This window comes from Dipodomys spectabilis, unplaced genomic scaffold (genome assembly GCF_019054845.1).
Source record: "Dipodomys spectabilis isolate Male_0828 unplaced genomic scaffold, ASM1905484v1 ptg000030l, whole genome shotgun sequence".
NCBI lineage: Eukaryota > Metazoa > Chordata > Mammalia > Rodentia > Heteromyidae > Dipodomys > Dipodomys spectabilis.
The window spans coordinates 8,659,900-8,681,795 of NW_024870707.1; the positions used below are offsets into that span (position 1 = coordinate 8,659,900).

General features: G+C 40.3%; 1 protein-coding gene across 2 annotated transcripts; it reads right to left on the reverse strand.

Annotated features, from left to right (window-relative positions):
• Positions 1–690: 690 nt before the first annotated feature.
• On the reverse strand, positions 691–20,449 carry LOC122105067 (steroid transmembrane transporter SLC22A24-like). Of its 2 annotated transcripts, none has more exons than XM_042676169.1 (10): positions 19,877–20,449; positions 18,396–18,499; positions 14,364–14,518; positions 14,094–14,256; positions 12,135–12,258; positions 9,130–9,245; positions 8,837–9,051; positions 6,032–6,143; positions 2,893–3,112; positions 691–901 (listed from the first exon to the last, which is right to left on the reverse strand). In XM_042676169.1, exons 1-9 carry the CDS (start codon positions 20,276–20,278, stop codon positions 2,905–2,907), a joined length of 1,599 nt encoding a protein of 532 aa, XP_042532103.1. In that variant the 5' UTR covers positions 20,279–20,449; the 3' UTR covers positions 691–901; positions 2,893–2,904. The 2 variants fall into 2 exon arrangements, with proteins under 2 accessions (XP_042532103.1, XP_042532102.1); XM_042676168.1 differs by having other exon boundaries at positions 691–915; positions 2,909–3,112; positions 19,877–20,448.
• Positions 20,450–21,896: the final 1,447 nt, after the last annotated feature.

Here is a 21,896-nt window from a genome sequence, read left to right on the forward strand (position 1 = left end):
ATAGACAAATAGCATTTTATTGTGTAAACATACCAAAATTTTTAGTGTATATTAATTGCACAAAATGGTTGCTTCCATTGTGACATTTTCAGACATGACTTACTTGGTTTAACATGATTATCTTTAGTTCTACCTACTGTCTAATACACTGCATGATTTCATTCTTCTTTAAGTCTTTGCTGCTCATCTATTTGAGGTTAATAAATCCATAAATAGATGAGCAATGAATAGTCACCATCGTGGTTACTGTGAACAGCTCTAATATAAATATGAGAGTGCAGCTATCTATCTGACATGATAATTTTACTTCTTCTCAATAGATACCAAGTAATGACATTGCTGGATCATCTGAATAATAGTGTTTATTTTCCCAAACCATCTTTGCTCTTACTGCTTTCTGTATGAAGTTGAAGTGATTTTTGCAGTATTTTTTTTAAAAAAAGCATTGTTTTAGGGAATTAAACATAAATTATTCCAGGAAAATTGGTATATTTTGTTCCATGAGTATAGGTGGCATTTATTTCTCCACTATGTACATGGCTAGTTCTTTTTTTTTTTTTTTTGGGTCCAGTCGTGGGGCTTGAACTCTGGGCCTGGGCCCTGTCCTTCAGCTCTTCAGCTCAAGGCTAACACTCTACCACTTGAGTCCCAGCGCCACTTCTGGCTTTTTTCTTTTTGCTTATGTGGTGCTGAGGAATTGAACCCAGGGCCTCGTGTTTGCAAGGCAAGTGCTCTACCACTGAGCCACCTTCCCAGCCCACATGGCCAGTTCTGTACGTAGAATGAAACCATTTTGATTCTCCCCCCCCCCCCCCTTTATTTTGGTCTTCTTTGGGTCAACTCTTGGAAAATCCTTAAAATTGTGTTATTTTCACGGAAGTATCTTCCTTCTTTACTTTTCCTGAAACGCTTGTGCTGTGGAGGAAAAAACCCAAACAAAAACAAAATCAAAAGACAAAGATGTAGATTAAGCACACAAGTCCTGCCTGAGGACAAGCAGACGTTCTGCCTGCCGCCTTTGCCACCCAAGACTTGACGCCTTGACACTGGCCTTGACACCTGGGCATGCTGAGAGAGATGGTTCTGACTGTTTCTTCTTGTACTATTGTCATTTTAGACATTAGTGTTTAGAAAAAAATCAAAGGGAGAAAATTTAAGGATCCAATTTTCTCATTTAAAATTTGTGTGTGTGTGTGTGCGCGCGCGCGCGCACATGCCTACCAGTCTTGAGTCTTTTTGTTTTGTTTTGTTTTTGGGTCCGGTCGTGGGGCCTGAACTCTGGGCCTGGGTGCTGTCCCTCAGCTCTTCAGCTCAAGGCTAGCACTCTACCACTTGAGCCACAGCACCACTTCCGGCTTTTTTTCTTTTTGCTTATGTGGTGCTGAGGAATCGAACCCAGGGCCTCAGGCATGCAAGGCAAGCGCTCTACCACTGAGCCAACTTCCCAGCCAGTCTTAGGTCTTGAACTCAGGGCCTGAGCACTGTCCCTGATCTGTGCTCAAATCTATACCACTTGAGCCACATGTCCATTTCTGATTTGTAGTGGTTAAATGGAGAGAATAGTTTCATAAATTTTCCTGCCCAAGATGACTTCCAATCATGATGCTCCTCAGATTTCAGCTGCGTAAGTGACTAGGATTACAGGTGTGAGCCATAGCACACACTTATATGTTGGTTTTATATTTCTTAAATTCTTTGTCCTCAAAATTTCCATTGCCTGTGGCAGAAACTTTGGTTAAATCTTAATAGGATCCAATTATTTAGGAACATGTTCATCTTTACAAGGAGGAGGGTTTGTTTATTTGACTGGTTTTAGTCCCACAATTCTTCTTTGCCTTAAGAAATAACCAGGATTGTATCTATGTGATAAACTCACACCTTTCCCCATAATATATTGAGTACTCATTGGGCTGATAGGTAATAAAACCAGGAATATGAGAAAAGACATTTAAGTCTCAGCTTATTTATGGGAAAATAGAAAGAACCTTCCTTCCTCCCTCCCTCCCTCCCTCCCTCCCTCCCTCCCTCCCTCCCTCCCTTCCTTCCTTCCCCCCCCCCCCCAATCTGTATTGGTTGTGGGGCTTGAACTCAGGGCCTTCCTAAGTTCTTTTGCTCAAGGCTAGCATCTACCACTTTGTGCCACAGCTTCACTTCCAGTTTTTGAGTGGTTAATTGGAGATAAGAGTCCCATGGGGACTTTTCTGACTTTGAACTGAGATGCTCAGATGTCAGCCTCCTGAGTTGCTAGGATTACAGGCATGAGCTACCACCACCTGGTAAATGTGTGTTTCTTATAAAGACACAGACTATATGACATTTATAAGTTTGACTAAGTTTGACCTTTCTACCACTAAACTTACTGGTATAAAACCTAGGTATAAAAGCCTAGGTTAACTTGATGAGAATGATTTGGGAAGAGGAAAAGGGGTGGGGAGAGTGAAGGAGGGTGACTCTGATGATGATGCATCATTGTACAGTGAACCAGTGTTCATAAATAAAACAAAAAACAATGGCAGCCTGCGTGGTCTAGAGGCCTCAGAGCAGTGTGTAAACTCAAGAATGCAATGATATCCTGCAAAATTAAGAAGAGTGAGGGAAGGGGTGGGTAAGGAAGGGATGGGTGAGAATGCTGAAAGGAGTGACATTGGTGAAGATTCATCATATCATAAACTACCTTGTTAAATGGCAACTCCTTTGTAGAACTACTTAAGGAGAATAATAATAATAATAATAATACAATTGTGTGGCTAGGGATGAGGTTGCCATTGAATAAGGGACTTGTATAGGAACAGAGCAGCCCTGGTCTGAGCCTAGGTGGGGAGAGAGCTTGAAATGGTAATTTTGTTTCCATCACAGATACAGGACACAGTCCCTCCCTAGGCAGGTGCCCACTGGAGTGTTTACTTACTCATTTTCCACATCCTGGATAGTGTTAGGGAGAGGCCGGTTTCTGGTTTCTGGAAGGCAGAGGACTGCAAGGACAGAAAGGATGGGGAAGGCTCCATAGAGAATCCAGGGCAGGTGGGGAGAATACACTGCTAAGGTCATAAAGAGAGGCGCCATCACTGCCCCTACTCTGCCGAAAAGTTCACGGACTCCTCCAATTGTTGACCTTATGTTGCAAACAAAATAATAAAGAAAATATTTTAAAAATTGTATATATACATTGTCCTCCTCCTCCTCCCCCCTCCCCCTCCCCCCTCCCCCTCCTCTCCTCCCCCTTCTCCTCTTCCTCTTCCCCTTCCCTCCCCCCCTCCTCCGTAGACAAGTTGGAGACTGTCCTGACTTGGTCTCCCAAGTGCTAGGATTTCAGGTATCTGATATCATACCTGGATCATGTAAAGTTTTATTTATTGTCTTCATTTCATTTTGGAAGCAACACAATAGAGTTATTAAACACATAGGCTTTGACAGCAAGCTGTCAATTGTCACACTTACTGCTACTGATTCATAACCCTTAGTTTCATCATTCTTAAAATAGAGATACCTAAGATGTCAAATGAAATTTTTAGAAGAGCATATCTCAACATAATAGAGGATATATGTTAAACTTACAACCAACAGTTATTAAAATTTTTTTTTGTTCCAGTCCTAGGACTTGAACTCAGGGTCTGGGCACTGTCACTGAGCTTTTTCTCTGAAGGCTAGTCCTCTATCTACCACTTGAGCCACAGCTCCAGTTGTGGCTTTTTGGTGATTAAATGGAGATTAGACTTTCATGGACTTTCCTGGGCTGGTTTCAAACTCTGATCCTCAGATTTCAGCCTCCTAAGCAGCTAGCATTACAGGCATGAGCACTGACAGTCAGCTTTCAGTTAATTTTTATGTCTAGCAATGTGCCATGTCCTTTAATGAAGTCATACTCTTTCCTTTTTTATTTGTATTTATTTTAAAAAGGAATTTGTATTGTGGTATTTCTTACATATGTTATATATACACAATCTACCTTAATCTCATTTACCCTGTTTTGTTCTTTCTTATCTTCCCTCCCTCCTTTTTGAAACAATTTTAACACGTTTCACTATTTTGTTTCCATACATACACAAAGTATTTTAGCCATAATCACCCCCATCTCCTTCTCATTTTACACTTCCTAGGTTTACTCATTAATTATTAGTGAGTTATTAGTGGATTTTTTGTTCTTTAGCTGTTTAATTCTTTGAGATCTTTGTATGCACTGATATTAATCTTTATCTGATTAACAGTTTGAAATACTTTCTTCCATTCTGTTGTCTCTCTGGTGACCTGGTAATCATTTCTTTCACAGTTCAGAAGTTTTTTTGTTCTCTTTTGTTGATGCTGAGCAATTCCAGTCTTATTCAGAAAGCTATCACTTAGGAGCACATCTTTGGTCCTTTGCCCATGCTTTCCTCAATGAGTTTCACAGTTTCAGGCCATACATGAAGATCTTGATCCATTTTGAATTGAATTGATTTTTGTAGGAAGTGAGAGATAGTAATGTACTTTGTATTATATATATTTATATATTGTGTTTTTCCAACTATTTGTTAAAGAGGCTATCCACTTCTTAAGTTTTGGTCCCCTTTGTTAAAAAATCAGATGGCTATAAACTGTGCCCCCCCCCCCCCCCCATGTCTTCTGTTCTATAAACCTTGGTGTCTGTTTTTTTTTTCCTACTTTGTGGTTTTTGTTAGTACTTTGTGGTTTTTGTTACTATGTCTCTATAGTGTAATTTTTGATGTTGGGAAGTATGACATCTCTGTTAGCTCAGGATTGCTTTGGCTAGTTAAGATCTTGTGTAACCTCATGAACTTTATGATTGATTTTTTTTCTGTTTCTATAAAATGACATTGGAATTTTGGGACAGCTTGTATCGAAACTAGATTCCTTTAAGTAGTACACTATTCACATTATTAACTCTACTGATACATGGGTATGGGAGAGCTTTATTTTTTTCCTATCTTTGTTTCTTTCTTAAAATGTATCGTTTTTATTGTAGAGGACTTAACTCTACTGAGTTGGGTTTCCTCCCACTTATTTAATTTTTGAGGCAACTTCATTCTTTCTTACCCTCATTGTTATTGGTAAATAGAAAAACAACTGATTTCTTTCTTTTCCTTTTTTTTTTGTGTGTGGGGGTTGGTTGTGGGGCTTGAGCTCAAGGCCTCTATTACTCAAGATTAGTGCTCTAACACTTTTTTTTTTTTTTTTTTGGTTGTGGGGCTTGAACTCTGGGCCTGGGAACTGTCCCTCAGCACTTCAGCTCAAGGCTAGTGCTCTACCACTTGAGCCACAGCACCACTTCCGTTTTTCTGAATGGTTGGCTTTGAACTTCGATCCTCAGATCTCAGCCTCCTGAGCAGCTAGGATTACAGGCTTGAGCCACTGATGCCCAGCGTGCTCTAACACTTTGAGCCACAGTTTCACTTCCAGTTTTTTAAGTGATTGATTGTAGATAAGAGCCTTACAGGCTTTCTTACCCAGGGTTGGCTTTGAACTGAAATCTTCAGATCTCACCTGCCCACATAGCTAGGATGACAGGCATGAGCTATGAATACCTGGCAATACTGACTTTTATATGTTGATTTTGTTTGCTGTTAAACTCACAGATTTGTTGATCAGATAAAAACATGTTGATGGAATTTTTAGGGTTCTTTTTAGTACAGGATTATACCATCTGTAATAGGGATAATTTGACTTCTTCATTTCCTATTTATATTCATTTTATTTATTTCCCTTATTCTGGCTAGAAAGTCAAGCACTACATTGAATAAAATTGGACAACCTTATCTGATCCTTGGCTTTATAGAAAATGGCTCTTAATTCGTTTCTCCTTAGTAAAATATTGGCTATAAGTTTAACATATATAGTCTTTATTTGTAGAGATACGTTCCTTCTAAAAATCTCATTTAAATATTTTGTTGACTTTTTTTGACAGTTAAGAAATTTTAGTTTTATCCCCACAATAAATGTCATTAGTTCAGAAAGTCCTCTCTGGACACAGAACAGATTTTGTTTTGTATTTTATAAATGTTATGTAGGTCAGGATGTCTTACACTTGAGACAGTACCTCAGTACAGTAGGGATGAGCTCAAAATTGTGAATTGTTAGGGCTGTGAGGCCAGCAGAAATAGCACCAAATCCCAAAGTTGTTAAAATCATGCGCAGGGTCTGCTGTGTTTCTGTGGAGAGGAAGACACATCAGAGGCAGGAACGCCTGACTAGAGAAATCTGTCTACCCCAAACAATCATGACAAGCTTCTATTGGAGGGATTTGCAGGCAAGAAACATGTGGTAAACTACAAGGGCCTCACAGAAACTGGAATGGATGAGCTCCTGAAAGCAGACTCTAGAATGTTTGGGCTTAAGCACTAGAATGGAAAGCATTTGCTTCATTTCTCCCTGCCCATTTGAGTTTTATTAGTCATGGCAGTTGTAGAGAAAGTCAGGAAATGCTCATTTTGATTGTTGTACCTAATACTTTCAGGGCACCTTCTGCAGGATCTTGAAGGAGTTCATGGATAAAATCTGAGGAGTTAATGACTCCTGCCTCAGACATGTAGAACTAAGAACAGGGGAATAAATTCTTGACACAGGGCAGGTATTCTACCAGACATACCGACAAGAGAACTGGATTCATTTGGGAGTGAACTTTATGAAGAAATGCAGGATCTAGATAACAAGACAGGATTAAAAAAATCTTAACATTAGGACTCCTATGTGAAAGTCAGTAATATGTTGGGAACCACTGACAGAGAAAACGGAAAAAGGTATTTTGGTTTTGTGTTTTTTTTTTTTTTTTTTTTTTGGTCAGTCGTGGGGCCTGAACTCTGGGCCTGGGTGCTGTCCCTCAGCTCTTCAGCTGAAGGCTAGCGCTCTACCACTTGAGTGTCTGCCCCACTTCCGGCTTTTTCTGCTTATGTGGTGCTGAGGAATTGAACCCAGGGCCTCATGCATGCAAGTCAAGCACGCTACCACTGAGCCACCTTCCCAGCCCCGGAAAAAGGTATTTTGAAACCTACTTAAAAAAATCTAAAATATGATTTGAAAATAATGTACTTCCAGAAGACAGCAGACTGGCAGCAGGATATAGAAGGGGGTCTACAAGTCTAGCAGCCTTCAAATACATTCCTGCCCTGGGAACATGGTGAAGGAGGGGACCACTGAAATTCCCACAATCATCACTAAAGCCCGTCAACTAATTTACTAAAATCTACTAGAGTGGCTTCTTCATATATTTCCTAGTTAGATATAGATTATAAAACAAAAACTGGAATAGAGTGAGGGAAGGGATGACAAAGAGAAATGTCCTCTCTACCTGACTTATGCAACTGTAACCCCTTTGTGCATCACTTTTTTTTTCTTTTTTGTCAGTCATAAGGCCTGAAGTCTGGGCCAGAGTGCTGTCCCTCAGGTCTTTAGCTCAAGGCTAGCGTTGTACCACTTGAGCCTCAGCACAATTTCTGGCTTTTTCTGCTTATGTAGTACTGAGGAATCAAACCCAGGGCCTCATGCATGCAAGGCAAGCACTCTACCACTGAGCCACCTTTCCAGCCCCTGTACATCACCTTTATAATAAAATTTACTAAAAAATATATTTAGGTTAGACTTTTGCCTTTTCCCTATTGTGTTCTTTCTCTCTGCCTGAAGGCAAAGTTTTTTGGTTTGTTTTTGTTTTTGTTTTCTAAATTTAATCCTTGTAGCTCAGTGCTAGTGGCTAAGCCATAATCCTAGCTGCTCAGGAGGTTGAGAGCTGAGGATCACAATTCAAAGCCAGCCTGTGAAAATTCATAAGGCTTTTTTTGTTGGTTGTGGGTCTTGAGGGGCCTGGGCGCTTTCACTCAGCTCTTCAGCTCAAGACCAGTGCTCTACCACTTGAGCCACAGTACCACTTCTGGTTTTCTGGTGGTATATTGAGATAAGATTCTCACGGACTTTCCTGCTGGGGCTGGCTTTGAACCGTGATCCTGAGATCTCAGCCTCCTGAGTAACTCGGATTTCAGGAGTGAGCCACTAGTGCCTGGCTCTGAGACACTTATCTCCAATTAACCACCAGACAACTGGAAGTGGTAGAGTAGTAGCCTTGATCTGGGACAGTCCCTAGCTCAGAGATAGTGTTTAGTAAAAGCTCCATGAGGGCTGGGAAGGTGGCTCAGTGGTAGAGTGCTTGCCTTGCATGCCTGAGGCCCTGGGTTCGATCCCTCGGCACCACATAAGCAAAAAGAAAAAAAGCCGGAAGTGGCGCTGTGGCTCAATGGTAGAGCACTAGCCTTGAGCTGAAGAGCTGAGGGACAGCGCCCAGGCCCAGAGGTCAGGCCCCACGACCGGACCCTAAAAACAAACAAACAAACAAACAAAAAAAAGCTCCATGAATGACCAGAAAAAAAAGAAAAAAAATGTATCTAAATCAATGAGCCTCTAAAAACTGTTGCATGTAAAATGTAACAGATGAGAAAATGACCACATTAGAAAGATTTGAAATATTGGAAAAAAAATTATGGAAAGGATTGTGTGTCTTCCTGGGGATACAATAGCAAGATCTTTCTCCTCTATGACTTTTATTAAAAGTCTGATAACCCAGTGCATGCAGTTAGTTCTAAAGAAATTGTTATGTATCATTGGCACTAATGCTCAGATTTATCTTAGATTTGATGAGAGGACAGCCTTGGATTTATAGTACTCTTAAGAATATTGGTTTAGTAAGAGCCTAAGTCTTGCCAACAACTGTAGGGACAGCTTCTAAGCCTTCACATTAACTTCATGGGATCCTTGGGCTTTTCATGGTGTTGCCATTCTTTTTGCCCAGATGAGTTAACCAAGGAAATTTCTGGAAGATAGAAGGCATTACTTTCTTTTCCCTAAACTCTTTTCTCACCTGAGGATAAAAAGATGCTGACCAGAATCGAAAGTCCTGTCAGGAACATGAAGAGTATCTGACTTTGTTTTCGGCCCAGATAATTCAATACCAAGAAGGCAACGAATCTGCTGATGAGTGTGACAAGGCCGAAGAGAATCTGGAACAGAAAGATATTGCTCCCCAGGTGCTGCAGGTTGAGTATCAGGCCGTAGAAGGGTATGGAATGTGCCATTCTGAAGTTAAAAGAATAGAAACACATTTAAAATGATAAAATAAATTAATTTTATAAAAAAGAGACAAAAGGAACATACCTGATACAACACAGGCAGCAGCTTCTCATACACAGCCTGGGTGCATGGAACAACTGAAAAACGGATATTTTTGTCTTGGCTTCCTGAAACTCTTCCTGCAGGCTGGATTTCACAAACTTGGACAACAAAAGTCATAAACATGCATGAGATGTCAATCATATGCCAATTATATTGCTAAATACTACAAGATGAAACAAAAGGTGTTTCCTATCCTCAAGGAAAACTACCTAGTAGTGGCCCTGGACAGGAAGGAGGAGAGACTCAGGGGAATTAGATAGGAACAAAGCCTGTTTAAATATTGGGGCAAGGACAAGAGCCTTGAGATTAAGGTAGGGGTATGTGTGCGTGCGTGCGCGCGTGCGTGCGCGCGTGCGTGCGTGCGTATTTATACTGGTCTTGAATTCAGGGCCTGTCCCTGAGCCTCTTTGTGCTCAAGGCTAGCACTCTACCACTTGAGCCACAACATCACTTCCTGCTTTTTCTGAGAGTAGTTTATTAGACGTGAGAGTCTCATGGACTCTCCTCTCACCGCCCCCCGCCCCCCAGGCTGGCTTTGAACCATGATCTTCAGATCTCAGCCTCCTGAGTAGCTAGGATTACAGCAGTGAACCACCAGTGCCTGGGCATTTATTTACTTCTTATATTAAACTTGTGGAGAGTTAATGCTGGATATGACAGACTTTTCTATCAGTTCCAGTGAGTAAATATTTTAGATTGTGTAGTGATGACAGAAAGTACAAAATGAGGATGTGTTCCTAAAATGTTCTTTGGGACACTATTTAGGAATACTGTTTAGCTGAAATATGCTCTATCATTCATGAAAGATGTGAAGAATTCAGAGCTCATATCTAAGAGGCAAAAGATTGTTGCTGAGGGCCAGGCTGCTAGAATTTTCCAAGACTTTGAAACTATAATAGGAATTTCTAACATTTGCCTCGTTGGATTCAGAATTGCTCTGGATTCCTTTGTATCTTATGCATCCTTTTTCAACAAAAACAATGCAGTATTTCTTCAGTGCTTATATAATCATTACATATTGGATGAGTTTGGGACAGGTTGACTTTTTTTCCCTTAGTTTCATAGATTTTTGTATACAAAGATTCTATAGTCAGAGAACACATTTATACCTCATTAATGTGTTAAGATTCTGGAAGCTTGAGGTGGAGAGCATTTTCCTAGCATGTGAGAGGCAAAAAATAGATTCTGGACTTTGAGCACATGCTGTAATGAAAGAAGACTTTTGGAGCCACTGAACTTGTATCAGCTTATTTAACATAGCATACTTGGATTGAAAAAAATATAACCTTTGTGTCTTCCTTGGTTAGCATTTTCCTCTGTGTGGCATTTGCTCTCTTTCAGAGCAGCCTGTGGGCACATTTGTCTGAAGTGCCACTACCAACCAATTTGGTGATGTCTCAAAGGCCTCCTCCAGCTCTTATCACTTTAGTCCTTTCTAGACCACTAATGCTGGCTGAACACTTCTGGGTTTTCTCATGAATGCCTGGCACATAAACTGGATTAGCACCTATTCTGTATTAGATTGTCTCTTAATTTTTGTGCCCTATTGTAAAACATAAGTTTCTCCCAGGCAGATGCTATGAATTAATTCCCTTATTAATATGGCACATTGTAAGTGTACAAAGATGTTTATTTATTTACATGTATTTGTTTGTTTATGCTGGCCCTGGGGCTTGAACTAAGGGACTACGCACTGTCCTTGAGCTTTTATGCTCAAACCTGGCACTCTACCACTTGAGCCACAGCACCACTTTCAGCTTTTTGGTGGTTAATGGGAGATAGGGGTCTTATGAACTTTCTTTCCTAGGCTAGCTTTGAGCATGATGCTCAGATCTCAGCCTCCTGAGTAGCTAGGATTACAAGTGTGAGTCAGTAGGGCCCAGCTACAAAGATTTTTAAATGTGTGAGTAAAATATATCCATGAGTGTGCCATATCAGGACCTGGCTGCTAGAAACTAGGGGGGAAACAAAAAAAAAATCATCATCAACAGCAAGAAAAGACAATCAAGAAGACTTCTCTGGAGCTTTTCTAAAAACACAGAGAGAATCTTATTACTGTCTAATGGTGACAATGTAAATGCCAGAGAAAGAAGGACTTTTATATAATTACTGTGGCCAAAGCCACAGTGTGTTTTAGAGCAATGGTTCATAGTTGTTGCCTAAGTATTTAATTTCTGAATGAAATGCATGGGTGTTAAAATGATATTTAATAAGTTTTCCCTAAAGGAAACCATAATTTAATGAAATAATGATATTACTTGATTACTTTCCCCTCTGTTTGTAGTGTGAGTGTAATTGCACTTTTATTCAAACAATTATGTGCACTTATGTCTAAATCTCTGATGAAAGATACACACTTTTTTTATTTGGTTCCTCTTTGTCCACACAATAATATGACTGTGGGGGAACCAAGACAGTGATATGAAGCAGGGTGCTCAGGAGGCTGAGAACAGAAGATCCCAAGTTCAATGCCAGCCTTAGCAGGAAAGTCCAGGAGACTCTTATCTCTAACCAATCAACAGAAAACTGGAAGTAGTACTGTGGCTCAAAATGGCAGAGGGCTAGCCTTAAGGAAAAATGATCAGGACCAGCACCCAGGCCCTGATTTCAGGACCCATGACTGAGAAAACCAAAACCAAAAACTTCTTACTTAGAAAATTCTAATTTGTGCTGGGAAGGTGGCTCAGTGGTAGAGCACTTGCTTTGCATGCCTGTGTCCCTGGGTTCAGTTCCTCAGGACCACATAAACAAAAAGGAAAAAGCTGGAAGTGGCACTGTGGCTCAAGTGGTAGAGCGCTAGCCTTGAGCTGAAGAGCTGAGGGACAGTGCCCAGGCCCAGAGTTCAGGCCCCACGACCGGACCCCGCCCCCCCCCCCAAAAAAAAAAAAAAAAGAAAATTCTAATTTGGGCATGCCTTAAGGATCAGAATAATAGGACTGTGAGGTCAAATCATCCATTCCCAGTAATCAGCCCCCTTCTCAGATCACCTCAATGCTCAGGGTCTCCCCAGCATTCTTCTTTCCATTTATATGTGCAACTCTTCTAAGTTCCTCTAAGCCCTTTTCTAGCTGATTGCTAAAAACCAGCCACCGAGCAGACTCTACCAGCATCCTGAAAAAGAAGACAACACAGCTACAGTAAACATCTAACTGCTTATTTTATAAATAACTTTAATCTGAAATCTTTTCCTTTCCATTTAATATAGATAATTTCTGATTAAATCTGCCTTCCCCACTGGACTTACATGGGAGGGATGTATATGGCCATTAATGATCTTCATTAAAAGTAATGATAGATAACAGGAGTATTGAAAAAATAGTACAAATATCCATTGACATCCCAGTGGTTAATATTCTTATATGATCCATATGTCATAAATTAATCTTTGTAGAGGGCTTAATTCAGTGATTTTTACATACTATTTAATGAATTTCTAAAAGCTGGATGCTGTTGCCTTACACCTGTAATCAAAGTTACTAAGAAGGCTGAGATGTCAGGATCCAAGTCTGAAGCCAGCCTGGGCAGGAAAGTCCATGAGAATTTTGCTCCAATCAATGATCTGAAAACCAGAAGTAATTGTGTGGGCTCAAGTGGTAGAGTATGCTCACTTTATTTAATCCAATCAATGACCAAAAAGCCAGAAGTAAAGGTGTTGGCTCAAGTAGTAGAGCATGCCCACTTTACCACTTTTGTTCAACACTTAAAACTATATAACATTAAAGAAAAGATTGAAGAAGGCAACAAAAGATGGAAAGACCTCCCATGTTCCTGTACTACTGAAACTTGATTCAGTGCAATTCCCAACAAAATTCTAGAAACGTACCTTGAATAAATAGAAATGCAAAAGACTGCCTAGTCAAAGCAATCCTGGACAAAAAAAAAAGCAATGCTGGAGGTATCACAGTATTTGGTTTCAAATTGTGTTATAGAGCCATAGTAACAAATTGTACTGGAAGAAAAAAGATACGTATTCCAATGGAATAGAATATAAGCCCTAGAAATAAACCCACTGAGTGGGTTATTATTTAGGTATAAAAAATCAAAATTACATTGTTTATGATGGAACTGGAAATCTTCACGTTAAGTGAAAAAAGCCAGACTCAGAAAGACATATATCATGTGCTTACTTCTATATGCAAATGTAGACCTAAATATATATACTGTAGCACATATACGTTATGAATGTAAGGGGCCCTGATTGCAGGGGAGCAACAGGAACAAAGGGAGAGGAAAGTCACTAGTTGATGGGCATATGTGTGTGTGTGTATATATATGAGACTATTAGTTCAGTCTGTATGAAAACAGCACAGTTATGTCTGTTAAACCAATTAAAAAAAATATATATTTTTGTCAGTCATGGGGCTTGAACTCTGGGCCTGGGCACTGTCCCTCAGCTCTTCAGCTCAAAGCTAGCGCTCTACCACTTGAGCTACAGCACCACTTCTGGTTTTCTGGTGGTTTACTGGAGATAAAAGTCTCATGGCCTTTCCTGCCTGGGCTGGCTTTGAACCACGATCCTCAGATGTCAGCCTCCTGAGTAGCTAGGATTAGAGAGGTGAGCCACCGACGCCTGGATCCATTAAACTCATTTTTAAACAAGGGGGTGAAGATGGCAAATAGGAGGTGTGAATATATTTAAAGTACATTATTTATATGTGTGGAAATAGCACAGGGAGACTTCTTTTATATCAAGGAACATATGCTTAAAAAGGAAAAAAAAAAGATTAATTATTCTGTGGCTAAGATAGAAAAGTGCTAACTCCACAGCTGCAGCCTCCTGGCAGAATACGTTCCATTCTCCTTTGTATCTCAGTACCACAATGGCAAATAAGGGTGAGCGAGGCTTAGGATCACCCAGGGATTACACAGATCCCAAGTGTCAGAACCTCCTCCTACACCTCATTTTCCCTTTCATTAGAGTTAAAGGCCACGTAGTTTGTCCGTACCTCGTGAATACACAGCAGACCAACAGAGGTATGGATAATATCAGCTGCAGTGTGATCCAGCTGCGAAAGAAAAAAGCCAGTCCTCCCAGGAGCATCTGCCCAGTACTGTACGAAGTAAAAATTGCTACCATAGCTTGGGATTGAGGTCTTGTCCACTCTGTAACTGGAAGAAAACACAGTTGTAATTATAGTTACAAAGTTGTAATTATTATTTCCAAAGGATGTGTTCAAGATCATGAAGGAAATTAAAGGATCAAATGCTTGACTTACTGAGAGTGAATGAGTTTGAGAAGATAGTCCAGGTAAATAACCCAGCTAAGAATCGAAGGGAACAGTAAACAAAGAAGGTGGGAGCAAAGACCACACAGATGTCACAGATGGCCATTTGGAGTAAACACCACTGGAAGATGGTTTTCCGCCCAAACCTAAGAAATATTGGACCATATGAGGTTAGTCAAGAATAAAAATAATGTCACTAAAAACAACAAAAGCTAGCATATCTTGAAATTTAAGATATTGAATCCTTCTATAAATATTAAATATTATTGATGTTAAAATTTTTATTCTACAAATATTAATCAAAATTAAATATTATCTCAACATTATATTTGAGATCTGGTGGAGTTACTATATTAGCCAACGGCTGGAGTTACTGAAGCCTAGGAATTAGCCAATGAGTGTGATGCCAGGATCTCTCAGTAAGGATGCCTAAATCACCAGAAGGATTTTTACGCCATGTCAAGCCATATAAAAAAAGAGATAACATAGGAGACACTGTCAGAAGTGTTCACTAGGAGACATGCATATGTGGGATAATAGGTTTGTGTGTTGTGCTTAACTTCCTGAGGAATGAGATTGAGAGAGTTCTGCTATCTTTATTAGTGTGTGCACTGTCAAGGTGGAGGCTGAACTGATTTGGCAAACAGAATGGGAAGTCAGTCCATCAAAATTTCAGACAGATTGCAAACAGCCTCTCTAGGTGTGTCTGGCTTCTTTGCCTTGGAAAATATGTTTCATCTTGAACACTAGACAACTCAGAAATCTCCTCTCACTGCAGAAGTGAATGGAAAGTTCATAAAAGAGAATAGGGAGAGGTCAAGAATGAGGCTCAAAGAAGAGGAAGATAAAAAAGGAAAGATAAAAAGGAAGATAAAAAAGAAAATAGAAATGTTGGTATCAATATGGTAAGAAAGAGGCCAGTTATGAAGACAACTGGACAAAATTCTATGAAGGGATGGTAATTTCTGAGTAAAATTAACAGAATTATAAATTTTAGTTTTGAACACCTACTCTGTAACATGTTACTTTAGCAGTCTAATTTGTCATGACAAATATTACAAAATTTGTACAGAAACACAAAAGGCACTAAATCATCAAAGCAATTTTGAACACAAACAGCACTGCTGGAACCATCGCAGAGTTGTACTGCAAATTACTACTGTATATGTGTGTGATATATGTGTGTATGTGATATATATATCAACAAGGTACTGGCACAAAACCAAAGACAAATAGAGCAGTTTAGATGATAAAATGAATCCACACACCTACACCTATCTGATTTTAATTTTTTTACAAAGGTGCCCATAAGGTTAGTTGCATAAAAGATGGTCTCTTTAACAAATGGTGCTAGGAAAACTTGAATCCATATGCAGAAGAATGAGACTAGGCTCTTAGGCCTTTCCTTGTATTATTATCAATTCAAGATGGAGCATGGATCTTAATATAAAACCTGAAAGTTTGAGACTGGGAATGTGGCTTAGTGGTAGAGTGCTTGCCTAACATGCATGAAGCCCTAGGTTCAATTCCTCAGTTCTACATCAACAGAAAAAGCTGCAAGTGGCTTTGTGGCTCAAGTGGTAGAGTGCTAGCCTTAAGCAAAAAAAGAAGCTCTGAGACAGTGCCCATGCCCTGAGTTCAAGCCCCAGGACTGGCAACAAAACTGAAAGTTTGAAAATACTACAGAAGAGAGAATAGAGAAAAATACTAAAACTTACTGACATAGACACTAATTTTCTGTGTAGAACGACAGTAGCTCAAAAAGAAAAAAGAGGAGAAAAAGGAGACAGATATAATTGCATCAGACTAAATATTTACTATCTAGTAAAAAGCAGAGTCACTGCTACTCTGGAGAGACAGCCTATAGAATGAGAGAATACCTTTGCCATGTATATATCTGACAATGGATTAATTACCAGAATATATAGGAACCTCAAAAAACCCCCAAATTCCAAGAATCAACAACCCCATTAGTAAATGGGCAAATGAACAGAATAGAATCTTCTGAAAAGAAGTACAAATGAGCTGGATACTGGTAGCTCATGCTTGTAACCCTAGCTACTCAGGAGGCTGAGACCACAGAATCATGGTTCAAAGCCAGCATGAGCAGAAAAAGTGTGTGAGATTCTTATCTCCAATAAACCCTAGAAAACTGGAAGTGGAGCTATGGTTCAAAATGGCAAACCTTGAGCAAACTATCCTTGAGCAGAAGAGCTCAAGGACAGCACCAGGTCCTAATTTCAAGGTCCATGACTGACCATTCTCCCTCCCCCCCCCCCCCCCCAAAAAAAAGAAGTACAAAGGGCTAATCAATACATGAAGAAATGCTAGATATCTCTGGTGAGAAAGAAATGTTCATTGAAACAACACTGGAATTTACCTCGCTTCAAGCAGAATGGTCATCATCAAGATTACAAGCAGAAGCAGTAAATGTTGGTTAGGATTTTTGTTTTTTTGGAAAACAGAAAAGAATAGCCTGCTTCATACACTATTGTTAGACTGTAAACTAGTGGGACCACTAGAGAAACCAGTATAGATTTGCCTCAATAAACTAAAACTAGAACTACCATGTAATCTAGTGATACCACTCTTGTACATTCATTCAAAAAGATATAAGTCAGACTATTATAGAGGTCCCTGTATTCTCATATTCTTGGCAGCACTATTCACAATGGTCAAGCCTTCAATTCTACTCCAGGCCATGAATAGATCAACATTACTCAGCCATAAAGAAGAATGAAATTGCCGGGCGCTGGTGGCTCATGCCTGTAATCCTACCTATTCAAGAAGTTGAGATCTGAGGATCATGATTCAAAGCCAGCCTGGGCAGGAAAGTCTGTGAGACTCTTATCTCCAATAAACCATTCAGAAAATGGGAAATGGCGCAATGGCTCAAGTGGTAGAGCACTAGCCTTGAGCTGAATTGCTGAGGGACATCATTCAGGCCCAGAGTTCAAGCTCCATGACCAAAAAAAAAAAAAAAGAAAAAGAAAAAGAAAAAAAATAAGAATGAAATTAGATCATTTCAGTGAAATTGATTGATGGGACTGGAGATCATCATATGAAATGAAGTTTTCTCTCCTATGTGTATTCTGGATCTAAAATTAGTATATGTGTATATATGTATATGTATATTCACACACATATACAATAACACACATATATATGATAATTACATTTACATATTTATATAATCATATAATTATGTATTATGAAATATAGTTCTTCAGCTCAAGGCAAGCACTGTACTGCTTGAGCCACAGTGCCACTTTCTGTTTTCTCATGGTTCGTTGGAGTCTCCCAGAGTTTCCTGCCCCAGCTGGCTTTAAACTGTGATCCTCAGATCTCAGCCTCCTGAGTAGCTAAGGCTACAGGTGTGAGCCACTGGCACCCAGCCTCTCTTTTCTCTTTTTTCGCTTCCCTTTCCTTTCCTTCCATACCCTTTCCTTCTTTCTTTCTTTCTTTTTCTTCCTGGTTCCTGGCTTGAACCAGAGTCTGGATGCTGTCCTTTAGCTGTTTTGCTCAAGGATGGTACTTTACCACTTCAGCCACAGCTTTACATCCAGCCTTTTACTGGTTCATCAGAGGTAAGTATCTATGGACTTTTCTTCCCAGGTTGGTTGACAACTTTGATCCTCAGATCTTAGTCTCTTGAGTAGCTAGGAGTGTGAGTCACCATACCTGGCTTTCAATGTCTTTCTTTTAGTTTTTATAGCTTTTATAACTTCCTTGGTCAAGTGAATGAAATTGTTCTCCTGGATTTTTCTTAGACTGTTTGTTGCTGATATATAGAAAAGATACTTATATTTTGTATGTTGATTGTGTATATATCAGTTTAGCACTGTTCTCTGTAAGTTTGTACAATACAAATTAAAATAAAATTTCTATTAAGTGTTTTCTAAACACTGCCAAGTGCTGGCGTATTTATGAAAAATGCAAAGTTAGAGCTCAGCTGAGATTTCTTAACTACAGAAAAGACTACCATTTGATCAACATCCATAGAGAAAGTGAAATGACACCTACCTGTCCGAAAGATGGCCAAATATCAGACCTCCCATCAGTGACCCAATCATAAATACTACTTGAACTATAGATTTGGATGACTGGTACTCACATACTAGGTCCCACTGGAAGAGAAAGGAAGAGAGAGCGGTGTCAGGAGAGTTGAAGCCTTCAGTGGAAACAGATAGTAAACGCCTCCCCCGACCCCCCACGGAAAATGTGCTGTGGTATGTGGATCCCGCTTCCTGTCCTGTTTCCTCTGCAGCCACTCTCCTCTACCAGTCCACACACTACAAATACTCAGCTCCTTTCCACCTTTCACCTGCTGTTTCTGTCTTGTAACCTTTACAGCCTCATCTCTATATTCTTCCTTCAGATCACCAACTCTATCTATTGTATGCATTAGCTTCTACATACCTTCTCTGTCTGTCTGTCTGTCTGTCTCTATCTCTGTCTCTTTCTGTGTGTGTGTGTGTGTATCCTAGAACGTGAACTCAGGGCCTTGAGTGTTTTCCTGAGTTTTTTGTTTGCATTTTTCTCCTCAAGACTAGCACTTTACCACTTGAGCCACACATTGTCAGCTTTTTTCTGAGTAGTTTATTGGAGGTTAGAGTCTCAGGGAATTTCCTGCCATGCTAGCTTTGAACCATGATCCTCAGAATCCAGCATAGATAGGATAGCCACCAGCCCCTGGCTCTACACATTCTTTTATAAAAATTTTATTTCTTGTATGTATATATGTATTTATCTTGTTGGCGTGTGGGGCCTGGGCTCTACTTTGAGACACAGCACCAATTCCAGTCTTCTGGTGGTTAATTGGAGATCAGAGTCTCACAGGTTTTCCTGCCTTGGAATCTGGATCCTCAGATCTCAGTCTGCTGAGTAGCTAGGACTACAGGAGTAATCCACCAGCACACACATTCTTTAGTTACCATAATTTATAGCATAGAAAGTTATAATACCAAACTGGAGAGTATATAATAAATTTTTTTCTAGGAGGAAAGGTTTGCTTTCTAGGGTGACTAGTATATAGTCTCTTATTTCTCTTAGCAGTCAGTTATTCAACTGACAACAATAAGTCTCATTTGGACACACATTGATTCAATTAAAAAGTATCAAAATGCTGAGGCCTAAATTTATGGCCCAGAGGTTGTGACTGACTTGCTTTGGGCAATAATTTGTAATAAGTATTGAGAGCAACTGATCTAGTATAATATTTATCTTCATGGTATTTCAATTGCTCTTTAAAATACAACTTTCTTATTACATCAGATAATTTAATAACAGGTGTCTGTTTAGATTATTTTATTCATGACCTCAGCACTAGCTACTCATCATCATGATAGTATAGATGAGCAGTTGCTACTTGCTGAAGGAATAGGGGAAAAAATGGCTGACTATAATATACCGCTGGGAATTGAATATATAAGGCAAATCTATTCTCTGTGTTACTGCAAAAATCTTTGAGCAGACACACAGAAGATTTAAATCGGGCCTCTTACCTCAGTGACAATAGTGGAGTGGAAGTAGCTTTTGTCATACACCCAGCCGTCCACACAGGGCTCTGTTTCTGCCTCACTCAGGTTCCAGAAGGTGCTGTTCAGGTGGAGGAGCTGCCATTGGGGATGGACAAAGCGCCGGCACTTCTCTGGCCTGAGGTTGGAGTCGAGTGGGATGGAGATTCTCAGGAGGTCCTCCTGGCTGAGGAGCCCAGTGCCATTGTCAGAGAGCGTGTCATTGTCGAGGATGCCCACCCAGCAGCGGTGCTCAGGCACGGCTGCCGTGAAGTTCTCTAATAGGACATGAGGATATGCTATAAGAATAATGATGAAAAAGCAAAGTAGCTGAAGCATCTGGAATCTTCCTAGGTCTCCAACATGCTCCAGTAGGACCTCAAAACCCATTGGGAGTGAACAGGAATTCCCCCCAAGGGGAATGTAGTGCTGCTATGAGATATATTGAGAGGGGAACACGTTTCCCTCCACTAGCCCAGCAGTGCTGCACTTGTCCCAACTCACTGTCTTCTCATTGGGCCCTGTCTCACCACTCTACGCCTGGGGAAGGAATTTCCTGGTCCTGTGAGTTTGGGCAGCTAGATGGCTTTAATAGTTACTAGAAGAGACTTTCAGTTGTTAGTTTCAAGGAATGACTGTGATCTTTGCACTTCGTGAGGAGCTGACTGGTTTCTTAACCTAAAGGCATGTGTAAAATTGCCTTTTTTGGTCTTCTTCAGAAGAGGAACATTGAACACTCAGAAATTAACTACTTTATTATGTTTTTGTGAAAAGAACAGAGCAGGGCTTTATCTGGGTAGAGTTGAATTTTCCCTCAAGTTAATGAGAGAAGTATTTAATTAAAAGTAAAGCAGAGTAGAATGCTGAGTGTCAATGCTGACTTTTGGTAAATGTTTAAATTGTACTGGTGATGGTGATTTTATGACTTTTCAAATAGGGAGGTAAGGATAGGGAAAGGGAGGAAGGAAATGATGTATGTCTGTGTGCTGATGCTTGGCTTGAACTCAAGGCTGGGTTCTATCCCTGAGCTTCTTTTTTGCTCAAGGCTAACATTCTACCACTTGAACCACAACTCCATTTTTGGCTTTTCAGTTGGTGATTGGAGATAAGAATATCACAGACTTTCCTGTTGGAATTGTATTGAGCTGTGATCCTCAGATCTCAGCCTCCTGAGTAGCTAGGATTATAGCATTAACCACTGGTAGGTGACTCCTCCCCTGCCCCCCCCACCTTTGGTCATTGGGCTTGAACTCAGGGCCTGGGCACTGTCCCTGAGTGTTTTTGCTCAAGGCTAGCACTTTACCACTTTGAGCCACAGTGCCACTTCTGCTTTTCTGGGGGTTAATTGTAGATAAAAGAGTCATGGACTTTCCTGCCAGGGCTGGCTTTGAACTGTGATCCTAAGATCTCAGCCTCCTGAGTAGCTAGGTTTGTAGGCGTGAGCCACTGGCGCCCAGCTGAGTGACTTCCTTTTTCTTTTCTTTCCTTTTTTTTTTTGTGTGTGTGTGTTTCACTACATGCCTTAAGCTGGATTCAAACTTGTGACCCCTTCTGCCTCAGAAGTGCACATTTGTTGCAGTCTGTGGTGTTTCTATTGCATAGCTGCTCAGGGCCCAGCCAGTTACCAGGCAGTAACCATATACCACTATCTACAGTTCTCTGGGAGCAGGGCAGAGGAAAGAATGAAGTAGGTCCCTGTGGGGAGAACTGTTCTCTGAACTCTAGCCAAAGAAACATGAAGTCACAGCAGGTAACTATTTAATTGCCCTGAGCCCTGAGGCTGCAGGCCTGACCAGAACAAAAAATGCAGTCTTCTTTGCAGCCTGACACTGTTTCTTGAAACCTTTGACGTTTATGTTAGGGATGAAGTTGAAGTGCACCTAACACAGAGTTCCTCTTTAGATCTGATTCCTTCTCTGGGCCTGGCATAACCACAGAGCTCTACCAAATAGTTGCTGGGAGGTGGCAAGGGACTTCATTGAGGGCAGCAGTCTTCTGATGGGTTGTA

Bases quoted from the DNA above. Each gene is read 5' to 3' on its own strand.
- LOC122105067 (XM_042676168.1), bottom strand. From the start codon at position 20,278: ATGGGTTTTGAGGTCCTACTGGAGCATGTTGGAGACCTAGGAAGATTC. The intron at 9,246-12,134 runs GTGATCTGAGAA...TTGTTGTCCAAG, and splicing joins GGGAGACCCTGAGCATTGAG to TTTGTGAAATCCAGCCTGCA. The intron at 3,113-6,031 runs GTACTGTCTCAA...TTGCAACATAAG, and splicing joins CTCATCCCTACTGTACTGAG to GTCAACAATTGGAGGAGTCC.